General features: G+C 49.6%; 5 protein-coding genes across 5 annotated transcripts; 3 read left to right on the plus strand and 2 right to left on the minus strand.

Moving 5' to 3' along the window:
- Window positions 1–208: 208 nt before the first annotated feature.
- Window positions 209–1,937, plus strand: UREG_07122 (uncharacterized protein; the record flags this gene model as incomplete). The annotated part of the gene is made up of 3 exons (XM_002582303.1): window positions 209–292; window positions 415–1,109; window positions 1,196–1,937. The coding sequence occupies 3 exons, from the start codon at window positions 209–211 to the stop codon at window positions 1,935–1,937; spliced, it is 1,521 nt and encodes a 506-aa protein (XP_002582349.1).
- A 992-nt stretch (window positions 1,938–2,929) lies between these two features.
- On the plus strand, window positions 2,930–4,245 carry UREG_07123 (uncharacterized protein; the record flags this gene model as incomplete). Its single annotated transcript, XM_002582304.1, has 2 exons — window positions 2,930–3,069; window positions 3,144–4,245. The coding sequence occupies 2 exons, from the start codon at window positions 2,930–2,932 to the stop codon at window positions 4,243–4,245; spliced, it is 1,242 nt and encodes a 413-aa protein (XP_002582350.1).
- Window positions 4,246–5,043: 798 nt separating this feature from the next.
- On the minus strand, window positions 5,044–5,759 carry UREG_07124 (uncharacterized protein; the record flags this gene model as incomplete). The annotated part of the gene is made up of 3 exons (XM_002582305.1): window positions 5,044–5,337; window positions 5,508–5,611; window positions 5,654–5,759. 3 exons carry the CDS (start codon window positions 5,757–5,759, stop codon window positions 5,044–5,046), a joined length of 504 nt encoding a protein of 167 aa, XP_002582351.1.
- A 929-nt stretch (window positions 5,760–6,688) lies between these two features.
- On the plus strand, window positions 6,689–9,130 carry UREG_07125 (uncharacterized protein; the record flags this gene model as incomplete). The annotated part of the gene is made up of 6 exons (XM_002582306.1): window positions 6,689–6,721; window positions 6,783–6,867; window positions 6,956–7,182; window positions 7,261–7,933; window positions 7,984–8,895; window positions 8,961–9,130. The coding sequence occupies 6 exons, from the start codon at window positions 6,689–6,691 to the stop codon at window positions 9,128–9,130; spliced, it is 2,100 nt and encodes a 699-aa protein (XP_002582352.1).
- Window positions 9,131–9,768: 638 nt separating this feature from the next.
- On the minus strand, window positions 9,769–10,766 carry UREG_07126 (uncharacterized protein; the record flags this gene model as incomplete). Its single annotated transcript, XM_002582307.1, has 3 exons — window positions 9,769–9,882; window positions 9,923–10,139; window positions 10,309–10,766. The coding sequence occupies 3 exons, from the start codon at window positions 10,764–10,766 to the stop codon at window positions 9,769–9,771; spliced, it is 789 nt and encodes a 262-aa protein (XP_002582353.1).
- Between the last annotated feature and the right edge of the window lie 1,752 nt (window positions 10,767–12,518).

Genomic DNA, 12,518 nt, shown 5'->3' on the forward strand with positions numbered 1-12,518 from the left:
ACAGACTACGGCCTTCTCGACACTGCTGCATATGCAACACGTGCCATTGTTGTTAGACTCTGTGATTGCATTGGTTGGTGCCAGGTGGAATGAGACAGCCGGATGCGCGATTCAACGAAACTGCACTTCAGAATACAGACCATGAGAATAGATCAATCGCACTAAGCGGGCCTCTTGATCTGGATTCTTTACGGAAACCCTGCTCCTGATGCCTCGTCGTGCCGCTGAAGGCGGCAAGGCCGCGGAGCGGCCCAGCAGCCGAGACGACGGCGCATTTCAGGTTATCACACTGGTATGACTCAGATTTCTTTGAGCTATGGCGTGAAGGAGCAACTGCCGATGCTTGAATATGTGTATACTCTCGTTTTACACGCAGCAGTATCGATTGATGCTGACCATATTGTCTCTGCATAGGGCGCGTCAGGCGGACCAATCGAAGATAATGTTACTGGCCTTCTTGTGCGGTCCACAGCCACGAATTGGAGCAAGAATTCTGTCGTGGCTGTCGACGCGGGCGTGCTGATGTCAGGCATTGCACGAGTCCTCGATCGTTATGTGACCACCGAGCGAGACGACAAAACGAAAACCGAAAAGGCCATAGTCACCGGCGGGCCTTTTTTTGGTCTTGACCTCCCAAATCTCTCTGCCCGGGCGAATGCCGCTTACGTATTTCGGGAGATCGTTTCCTCTATCCTTATTACTCATGCCCATCTCGACCATGTTGCTGGTTTGGCGATGAATACACCCGCTGTTGAATTTCAGTCTGGGCCTAAGACTGTCGCTGCGCTGCCGTCAACTATCGCAGCGCTTAAGAATCATGTTTTCAACGATCTCACATGGCCAAATCTCTCTGATGAAGATGGTGGAGCGGGAATGATAACGTATCAACGGCTGGTAGACGGTGGGAATATGAGATTGGGTCGTGGAGACGCGAAGGGCTACGTCAAAGTCTGCGAAGGCCTGGTTACAAAATGTATGGCCGTCAGCCATGGTACGTGCAAGCAACGGTACAACCCAGAAACTGGGAAACATCATCGAGCAGAAAGCGCGGTTTTCGAGTCCATCTTACTTCCATCCCGGCGAGTATCAATAGATGCATCAGACATAAGGTCAGTGTGAAGTCCTTAACCTTGGATTCTGAGCTCAGCTCATCTCTGTCCAGGACATTCTCTCCTGCTCATCACGGGGGCAATAGTAAAGACCCATCTTTAGCACCAGTGGAGAGCTCCGCTTTTTTTATCCGGGATGAATCGACAGGCGCCGAGATCCTCATTTTTGGTGATGTCGAACCAGATTCGATTTCTATAGAGCCTCGAAATGCTGGAATATGGGATTCTGCCGCCCAAAAAATAGCTTCCGGCATCCTTCGTGCGATTTTCATCGAATGCTCTTATCCTGATTCAACCGAGGATGAGTACCTCTATGGACATCTCTGTCCGCGCCATCTATTGAAGGAATTATTAGTGCTAGCGAGCAAGGTGCTGGATTGCCAAAAGCCGCTACAAGCGGCATTTGAATCTCGAAAACGAAAACGAGCATCCGTTCCCGGCTTGCCTTTAGAGACTCCGGAACAACCTCTCAGCCCAAAATCCTTAAGACCCCGTAAGTCGTCGAAAACCCGGGAAGAAACTCCAGGTTCATCCGGGAAATCAAGGGCAAAAAGCATTGGTGATTATCATGAGGCCAAAAAGGCAATCCATGTAGGCCCCTCCGAAGCCGAGTCCGAACGGATGAACGTTGATGAAGCTACTCCTACCCAACACCAAGCCACATCGTTACAAGGCTTCCGAGTGTTTATCATTCATGTTAAAGAATCACTTATGGACGACGTCTGCCCCAGGGACCAAATTCTGGAAGAGCTGCGAGACGGAGCCCAAGCACTTTCGTTAGGATGTGAATTCTACGCTCCCCTTTCTGGAGAATCGGTTTTTATTTGAATAAGGCTATCTTGGGCTTTTTATTCTACTAGCTAAACAAAGCATGGTTCAAATGTTCTGGTGCCCTAGGCGACAAACACGTTGTCTTGCTTTGGGAGCGTTAGATAATGTTTAACTACTTCTTTAGCCAAGTTTTGTGAGTATGGGCTATGATTATTATGATTTAGTATGGTATGATACTTGAGTACACATTGACTGGTAAAGTCATTTGGTGTTGTATGTGTTCACCAAGCTCTTGTCCGTTCATTCAAAGTTTATCTGCAATTACATAGAATACCTAACTAGCGAAGTGAAGTAGGAAACTTGGGCAAAACGTAGGTGAAGAATGTATGGGATTTCGTTAGTAGTTTCTCAAGAAATCTATGAAGTTACCCATTAAGCATTCCTCCAGCTGGACTAAGCATGACACTGTTTTATCTATTCTATCCCATGATTCCCATGGACAAAAGTAATAGGTGTGCCTTAGACTTGTTCACTAAAGCGGCGAGTGCAGGACGCTACTTAGTTAAGTGCTTGGGAGACGAGACGACCAAACTCTTGCATATTACATCCTGGCGTTGCAAACTACAAGAGAGCATCATAGCTGTTGTTCTAGCAAAATCTACATTATCAGCGGGCTCACATACCATATATCTGGATCCTTTGAGAAGCCACAAATTTGCCCAGCCCTGGATAGAGATGAGTGGCAACGCATCTCTGGAGGATGACACTCGCGGCCATACGTATTCCATTTCCATCCAAACACGGGGGACAACATTGGATAAATATCCCGGTTAGTTGTTCGCAAAGGTTTTTAAAACAAAAAGATTCGGTGTAATACCCCCGAGAATTCCCGCTGACCAGCTTGTGAACCAGCCAAACAACATGCGCGCAGGGTTGCAGCGCAACTTGGAGCCAGAGATGGCCTGATATACCTGATGGGCCAGCAGACCCGTCCCCTGGAGGATTCCGACCAGGGACGGCCCTTTCGGCAGAGACGATACTTTTTCTACATGTCAGGTGTTGCTGAGCCTGACTGTTATCTTACCTACGATATTACATCCGATACTTTGACGCTCTATGTCCCTGATTTCGACCTTAGGCGAGCAATTTGGATGGGCCCAACGCTTGGACTGGCAGAGGCTCGGGAAAGGTAAGGTTCTTTTTTACTTCTTTTCATATTTTAATGGTTCAAATGTTGAGAAAAATCTTACTTTATTTTGATAGATACAATATCGACCAAGCAAAGTATCGTAGTACTCTCGAGCAGGATATTCTCGACTGGGCGAGCAGGCGCGCCATTGGATCCGTCATATATGTGATCCACGACAACCAGAAGCCAGTTGTGCCTTTCCCTTACCTGAAATTTAACCATGAGGACCTCATCCCGGCAATGGACACATGCCGGGAAATTAAGGATGGACACGAAATCGGCCTCATCAGACGTGCTAATGAGATTTCGACGTCTGCCCACACCGAAATCCTCCGGAACATATCCGGCATGCGAAACGAAGCTGAAATCCAAGGAAAGTTCTTGGACTCATGCGTTTCGCTTGGGGCGAAGAACCAATCGTATGAAATCATAGCTGCCTCTGGTGAGAACGCCGCTGTCCTTCACTATACTAGGAACGACGAGCCACTCAAGGGCCGCCAGCTTGTCTGCCTGGATGCCGGCGCTGAATGGAACTGCTATGCGAGTGACGTGACTCGGACGTTTCCGATGCAACCGCGCTGGCCTAGTGCAGAGGCCTTCAGCGTGTATTCGGTGGTGCAACGGATGCAGGAGGAATGTATCAAGCGTATCAGCGAAGGGGTCAGATATCTGGACCTCCATATTCTTGCACATAAGATTGCAATTGAGGAGTTGCTCCGGCTAGGCATTTTCAGAGGCGGTTCCATAGCAGAGATTCTGAAATCAGGCGCGTCGCTTGTCTTTTTCCCTCACGGACTGGGCCATCATGTGGGATTGGAGGTTCATGATGTGTCAGGGAGATCGCTCATGGCGCTTGAAGAACAGGAATACCAGGGTCTGCCGCTGCGTGGTTGCCGGGCGCCCTGTACACTCTCGGCTCCACACCTGAGAGCTGGCATGGTCGTGACGGTGGAACCTGGGATATACTTTTCGCGCCTGGCGCTCGACGACGCAAAGCAGAAACCGTTGTCGAAATACATCGACATGCAGCTGGTGGCCGAGTATATTCCGGTGGGCGGTGTTCGGATTGAAGATGACGTCCTGGTTACGAGGGACGGGTGGGAGAACCTGACCAGCGCGCCAAAGGGGAGGGCGATGCTAGATATTATCGGGGAGGGTGCCCGGTTACGTGCATAGAACGGCGATTCTGCTAGTAGCAAGGATTTTTTGATTGCTCAGTCGGGTTTTAGATGATTTGTTGAGCAGTACAGAGAGTATCAGACGTAATTTGATCCCGATGGCATCACTTCGAGAAGCCAAGAACAGGCTGCATCACCACCTCACGCGAACCTTGGCAGCAATCCCGGTCGCGACAGAGCATGTTTGCCGCCGGACGGCCATCAGGCACACAGTCTGAGGCTTGATGCTCTGTGGAAAGAAGAAAAGCTTCTCTCATTCAAAGCTGCTCAGTGACCGGGACCGACTGACCGTGCTGATGAGTCACCAGGCGCCACGGGAAGTGTTCCCATGCTGGCGCCCGTTCCTGATGATCAGCCAGAAAATTCTGCTCGGCCGGATATCGCTGGCTGCAGTGGGCCTGGCTTGCCACGCTGCACAGAGACCGGCCCTTTATTGGATCAGCCCACAGTTTCGTCATCAGGCCAGGCCTCCGACAGCGAATGTTTGGCGATATTCCGACTTTTGGATCGTCATCTCGTCCGCTTTGGGTCATCAGGCACCGAAATCAGGGATGTGACTCACCTGATAGGCTCCAGCGCTTTTGCATATATTATCCCCAACAATGACTCTTCGTCGTTTGTCTTCTCTGCCCAGCATCTCCCCATTTAAAGGGCCCTTGTGCTCTTGGGGTTGTGCTCGGTGGAAGGTGGTCGTGAGTCGCTTGGGTTAAGAGATATATCCCAACTTACCTTTGACAGCCACTAGTTAACTACTCATCGGCCTTTTTGACGATTCGTTAACTGCCATTCGAAAGAGCTATGGGTCAAAAGCACAACCGCCGTCGAACCCGTCATCGTCCAAGAAACCGTACCAACGCCGTCGCCAAACGATGCCCTCAGTATGCACCCGACCTTGCTGGGCCCCAACCTCTCTATCCTGGTGGCGCTTATGTTGCTGCTTCGTTTCCTTCCTATACGACACAGGTTTGCCAGCCAGCATCGGCCCCGACCTGGCATAGTCGGTACCTGACATCGCAAACCCGAGATCGTCGGCAATATCTATCCGCCTCGAGATGGGAGGCTGAGCAGTGCCGGCTTTTTGGAGGCGAACCTGGCGATGATGTTGATTTGTGTTACCGCATGCTAGAATACTTTGGTGGATTGGATTACATCGATACGTGAATCATACCTACCGTCTCCTTGGTGGTTTTCTTAATCGGGGTTTCTCCTCCCTCCTCCATCCACGCTGTTATGCAAGGACTCATCACCGCGAAATCCCACCGAACGGGACTGATTGTTATTATGCAATTCGATATCAAGAGTCTGCGAACATGAACTCAAGCCGCTGGTGCGAATGTGAAGCGATTGGGCAGCACCTCCACTGACTACATCGGTTGCGTGCACGACTAAGTCATTACGGAACATACCCTCCACCATCGACAACCACACACCTATTTGCATCGATAGTCGGCACGAGAGCAGTGGATTAGCATGAGGTATCTGACTTGTAGCAATGAAGGTGCAATCCGACATGTCTTCAAGCTCGCTCGCTTTGAACACAAACGTTTGCACTGGAATGGTCCTCTATCTCCTCATCCCACTAGTCTCTACGTGATCCTTACGCCCACCTCCTCATCGAATGGAGTTGACGGCACTAGGAATACTTCAACCATTCCTTACCACGGACAACGCCTAATACGACGGGTGGTGCTCGCGACCCAGTGTGCTTTGATTGCACCCGGGCGCTTGAGCTCTCCGTCAAGGCTTGTCTGACAAACATCCACATACCTCCTCCACGGTACGGCGATCCGCGAAAATGCAGAGAAAAGTAAGGAGTTCGGCTTTGTTCAAATAGACAAAAAGTTTTGTGAAATTCTTGGGGGAAAAGAAGGGACAAAAGCTGAGATATAGAAATATGACCTGATGCTGTATATGACTCTTAATAGACTCCCTTTGTTTGATGGAACAGTGCTTCCTTGTATAGATATATGGCGGTTATTTTGTATAAAAGTTCTGATAACTCCTTTGTCTCTGCTGGATGATCGCCCGTGAAAATGCTGCTTTGGGAGTGCATGATTACCTAAGCTAGCCGATCTGCGTCGGATCATAAACTTAGCCGAATCGAGTAAGGCGCCAATGGTGCTAGGTAGAATTAGGCTTAGCCTGTACCAGCACCCTGCCGCGCTAAACCCGACTCGGACCCTCCGGTGCTGAAAAGGCCACGGTGCTATGAGATGCTTGATATCGCGGCAAACGGGATTTCTTCATGGTCTTGGGTTTACTCGACTACTCTTCACGCAGTTATTCTTGATTCCATACTCTCACTGCTTGGAATTAATCTACTCGATGGTTGGATTTGTCTAATTGAGCACCCTCTTTGCTCCATGTCCGCCACCCGTACGCTTCTCCAGCTGTGATAAGTTCAAACGAAGGCGGGCTTTCGCCGCACGCGCGCAGCAACGATGTCTTCGAGAGATTATACTTATGATGAGCAGGTGGGAAACTCGTCTACTCCCATACAACGAAATCAACTTTGCTAAACACCGTTAATTTCAGGGTCAATTCTTTCCCTTCTTCATCCTCACGCTCACTGGCCTTGTGACGCTCCCGCTCACTTACACACTCCTCAAACCCGTCAAAGGTAATGCCATCTTGCTCTAGGGGGCCGCGTTTTGTGCCTATATCGTGTCCCGGTTCCACAGTATGCTGATTCTTCTCCGCCGCTCCAGGCCTAGAAACCTCCGCACCGAGGATACAGTCCGATTTCAAGCCTCAACATGCCGATCTTATTCGGGGTCAAAAGCAGAAGCTTTTGCGCAAAGAGCGCCGGATAAAGCGCATGATTACAGTCGTTGCGGGCTTCGCAATCATGGCTTATATGGTATATCTGATTGTCGTCACCCAGAGGGCGATACCGAAAATATGGGACCCCTACGACATATTGGGAATCTCACGCGTAAGCTTAGTCTCTCCTGTTATCAGTTGCCTTTTGTCTTCGCAAAGGTCATCGGCTGAAGTTAATTTGTTCCTATAGAGTGCAGATGAAAGGGCCATCAGCAGACATTACAAGCGACTTTCGATGAAATTTCACCCGGACAAAATCAGACCTGATCCTGCGAAAAATGAGACGATAGACATGTTGAATGAGCGTTTCGTCGAGTTGACCAAGGCTTACAAGGCTTTAACCGACGAAGAAATTCGAAACAACTACCTCCAATATGGCCACCCGGACGGCAAGCAAAGCTTCAGTATTGGTATTGCCCTACCCAAATTTATCGTTACGGAAGGAAACGGCAAATACGTGCTCCTTGTCTATGGCCTTTTGCTCGGTGTGCTGCTCCCATACATCGTAGGCAAATGGTGGTATGGTTCCCAACGCTATACTAAAGATAAAGTCCTTATCGCCAGCGCCGGAAACATTTTCCGAGAATATAGACCAGACATAGTTGATGGTGGAATAATCAGCGCTCTCAGCACCGGGGAGGAATTTAACCAGATGCTCGACGATGAAAAAGCTCATTCCGGGTTGGCGACGGTAGAAAACAAGATTTTGGCGGAAACTAAAAATGGTACTCTTGCAGCCGGACTATCTATGAAAGATCGCCAGGCATTGAGTGAATTAGATGACGAAAGGCGGAGGAAAGTTCTAGCATTACTCTGGGCATATCTCGGGAGGGTTGATCTCGAGAATCCAGTCCTCGATACCGGTAAGCGTTCCTCATATGATATCAAGAATATCGTTATTGACAGCCCGCAGAAAAATACGAAGTTGCCCCCATTGCCCTTTCCCTCAACGATGCATTCACATCAATTTCTCTTTCGTTCGGAAACCTACAACCCATCCTCGGATCATTCCAGACTGCACAGCACCTCATACAAGCGATATCCCCCGGCTCATCGCCTCTACTCCAATTACCATATTTTACTCCCCACGTAGCTCGAAATGTTGAAGGAGAACACTCGAAGCACCACATGACAATCCAACGATACATGAAGTTGTCTCCGGAATCACGGAGGAAACTCACAGTTGGCAGTGGGTTGCTCACAGAAAGCCAATACCAATCGGCAGTGTCTGTTGCGAAGCAGATCCCAGCATTGGAAGTCTCCAAGGCATTTTTCAAAGTGGTCGGAGAGAAGGTCATCACACCCAGTAGTCTTGTTCAACTCGTTGTCAAAGGCCGTTTCATCCCTCCAGGATACTCTAATGTGCCTGAAGTTAATGAAGCTGATCTCGAGGATGTTGATTCTGACGAGGAAGATGCCGGTTCGAAGCCGGGCCCCAAGGGTGCAAAACCCAAGGCCGAAAAGCAACAAGATGAAGTTCAACCACCACTGGCCCACGCCCCTTACTTTGCGCGTGATCACTCGCCACGGTGGCACATTTTCCTCGCAGATGTCAAATCCGATAGAATGGCTGTCCCTCCATTTACATTCACAACCTTCGATAAGCCCATTTTTGATGAGAATGGCAAACCTACCTTCAATATGCAGACTTTGAAGATGCAATTCCAGGCCCCACCTCAAATTGGAAGCTTTCCCTTTACCCTTTACGTTCTCTGCGATAGCTATATTGGATTTGACACCTCGAGAGACATTGTTCTTGAAGTCGAAGATTTGACAAAGGCGGCACAATTGGCGGATGAAGATGAAATCAGTGAGCCAGATGAAGGTAAGGCAACAGCTAATTCCTATAACAAATATTGGTGTTCACAATTATACTAATTTTCAACACAGATTCACTTGCTGGCCAAATGCAGGCTCTGAAAACCGGTCAAACACCGGCACCCAAGAAAAAGCGGGCTGCTAAGGACGAATCTAGTGATGACGATGAGAGTGATACAGAAGGCGATGTTGATGATGATACCAGCGCGACTGACACGGAGACCGATACGGACGGAGAATGAATCAAGCAAAGGAACCTGTATATGTAATTGAGCGAGGTTTCTCCATGATACACAAAATTTCCATGCCTCACTGTCTATTTCTTTTCCCACAGGTTTTTATGGCGGGCCTTATAAATTTCCTGTCTCGGTCATATTGTGAAGCACCCAGTTCTTTATGGCATTTTGTCGTGCCAACATAGCTGTTTTAGTGATTTTCTTCTGACAGATTAGAATGGTTTGTCAACACCATGATTGAATTCCCAAATCCATCTTTGATTGCCAATTTCCCCCTGGCTCGGGGGTAACAACTACCAATGGAGAAGTGAAGCGCTCAGAAAGCGTATTCCGCAGGACTCTTGCTAAATCTCACAACGTCCGTGGCCGCCAGCATGATGGGCAAAGGGAGCTTATGTAGACACCTAGGAAAAAGGGATAAGGCGATATTATATATAACTAGCTTACTGGGAAATCCATGCATATCTGATAGCGGAACTGAGGGCATAACCTCACACGTTTTTCACCATCATATGGAGTTGAACAGAGATTCGTGTATCAAATTATAGGGACGCATACCACCAATTCATCCTCACCATTACAGCGTTTTCCAAAAAAAAAAAGGGGAAAGAAGAAAGGGAAAAATTAATTATATCCAGATAGAATCACCCCATGTGTCCGTAGCCGGCAGGGCCCATATGCCCTGTACCGTTATGTTGCGCGTAGTCTTCGTATTTCAGAGAAGTCATTGCCGAGAGAGAATTGTCGTCATCAATTGCCTCATCAGCCGAAGCAAGATCTTCCTCAGTGGAAGGAAACTAGAGAGCCATCTTGGGCGTTAGCACAGAGGCGCAATCGGTACCGCCGGGCCGCCAGCCCTGTCCATAACATTTGCTCACATCCTGGGGGAAGTTCGCCACTTGCCTCTGCTAATGCATTCCGGATATCTTGCTGCCTGCTTAGGTCTTGTGCTGGTAGCAGCTGCTTCAGAAGACTCTCATACCGCTCCACCTTGGCAGCCATTGTTCTGGCATTTCTGGTATTGGAGTCACTCAGCGGGCGCCAACAGAATAGAAGAGGATGCAAACAGCCCAAATGAATCGAACAAACTTTCCCCCATGACAACATTCAAAATGTGGAGGATCAACTGGGGTCGACTCGCCGTTTAGACGCAGCTAGAGAGAGGGCACAAGTGGTGGACTCACTGCTTCAACATCTCCCTTTTTCCAGCTTCATAATGGCACTCAATCTCCTGATCTCTGCAGCGGCCGCATGACGGTTGAACGCCGTCACACTTGGATTTCCGTTGACGACACATTCTGCAAGCATGGCTCACACGCTGGCGATCAGATCCAGGGCTGGAGTGCTTTGACCCTAGGCGCTGTAGCCGTGGAATGGCCACCTTCAGCTCTGTTTGGAACGATGGAGGGGTCGGAGTATTCCCCAGATCAGACCCCAGGGGTGAAGGCGCGCTAGGGATCGGATAGTTGACGGCGTTTGGCGAGGGCGAAGCAGCGAGGTTGAAATGGTGAGGTTGAGTTAGGGGCTGCCCTGCTTGGCGTCGTTGGACGGAGAATCTGTTGCTATCCATCATTGTCACGTTCAAATCTCTCAACTCCCAATTGATATCGTGGAGCACCACCGCGAATCCCGAATTGGTCATGTCCGGAGAAGTGGGCGTATATATCTACTCATGGCGAGCAAAGCAGGAAAGCCAAAGAAGCTGGTGAGTGCAAAAAGGCTCCCCACAAGATCCTAGCTGACATTCATAGTGACGCGTAGGGCTCCCGGATCATCCCTCTACCCTCCATCGCCTTTTCAGCTTGGCTGCAAAGCAAGATGCACCTAGTTAGGGGTTAGCAGATTGTGTGAAGGCGAGTTTCTCGGAGAGAATGCCAATTGTCAGGAGAAAGTCGATGACCTACAAGGCTTCAATTTGACAAGGCCAGAAAGATCTCTTGAACCAGGGTTTTACAACGAAGAGTTTGAAGTGCGGCTCGTAAACAGATTCACCTTTGGTCGAATAGGAACCAACGAAAACAACCAGCCAAGGAGGAGGTGGCCGTTTTGAAATTCGACATCCTTGACTTGCATCCCAACCAGGGATACACGGCTCGATCCCCCCTCATAGCTGCATACTGGGACTGGGAAGGGTCATCGCTTATGGGACAGCCACAGATCCGAAAAGAAGGTCCATGTTTCCACCAAGGCGCTTGAACCCCTGTTCCAGACTTCACTGTTCCCTCGATGGTGGCCATGGAGTAAAACTTGGCAAATGAGAATGGGCGAACTCTGTGCAGACTGTTGGGTCTGATTGAGATGTCAGATCTCAAGTCGGTTTGTTTTGCGATGCTATGATGTGCATCAACCTCGGGAGACTGCACGCCAGGCTCCAGCGAAGGGGCATGGATCATGGCTGCAGGCCGGGATCAATTGGCAGTTTCTCCTCTCGCACGGGTTGCGAAACGTACGTATATCTCCTGAGCTGGAGGGTTTTACAGTCCTGGGCCGCGAACCATACCCACAGCCTGTCCCCTAATTTGTTGAAAGCCACCCCATGCCTTCGGGGAAGCCCAAATGCAGCAGCAGTTTACAACAGTTTGGCGAATTTGGCGAACTATTCTCCGCCAAGTGGCAGTGCTGATCTCAGATTCTTTTTACTCCGTACAGACAGCTAAATAAACCCAGGCGAGGGAGGGTGGCGACTCGGAAAAGGGCGTTTGTTCAACTCCTGGATATCGTACTCCGTATGCACTTATGCTTGATGTACATTGCAGGGACGTGAAGTTGGTGGTGCTGCTCGTTCAGAGATCCGAGCGTCTACCTGATGGTTGGGTCGATAAGGACATGTGTCCATCGATCGAATAGCGTTGAGCAACGTCCAAGGATGACTGAAACGGGAATAAGGCCATGCAGCTCCGCGCTTTGCGCTGTCCTCAAGCCTCCTATTTGCTGGCACTTTTCGAACCCCACGGAAACCAGCGAGTGTGCTTGCAGCAACCATCTGGAGGATCGTGGCACCGCGCTTCGACCTCTTATCGTGGACTGATAGTTTTGGAAACGCAGAAGGGACGGATCGCTGCCATCAGTCGGGACCCGAGACACATCCGCCGGGAGAGACAAATCACTTTTCAACAAGCTTTATGATTTGCGATTTTAGATCTGGGGTCGGTGGCTTCCCCATACCGCGGTGCCTTCCCGTGTTTCGGGGTTCTGCAGGTCAGAAAAAGCAAGCTGCAGAATCTGGGCCTCCCTAGGATGAAAAAGGTTGCTTCGAGCCACTCTTCCCGCATGCGCGCGTGGGGAGAGCACGGCCGTTGCATTTTGGATCAGCGTTGTTATCCAATCCCATTCCCTGACGCTTTCTAAATGTTGCTGAGTTGCATTAGATTGCGGCTTCGTCCTATGTTTTTGT

This window comes from Uncinocarpus reesii, genomic scaffold (genome assembly GCF_000003515.1).
Source record: "Uncinocarpus reesii 1704 scaffold_5 genomic scaffold, whole genome shotgun sequence".
In the NCBI taxonomy this organism is placed as follows: Eukaryota; Fungi; Ascomycota; class Eurotiomycetes; order Onygenales; family Onygenaceae; genus Uncinocarpus; species Uncinocarpus reesii.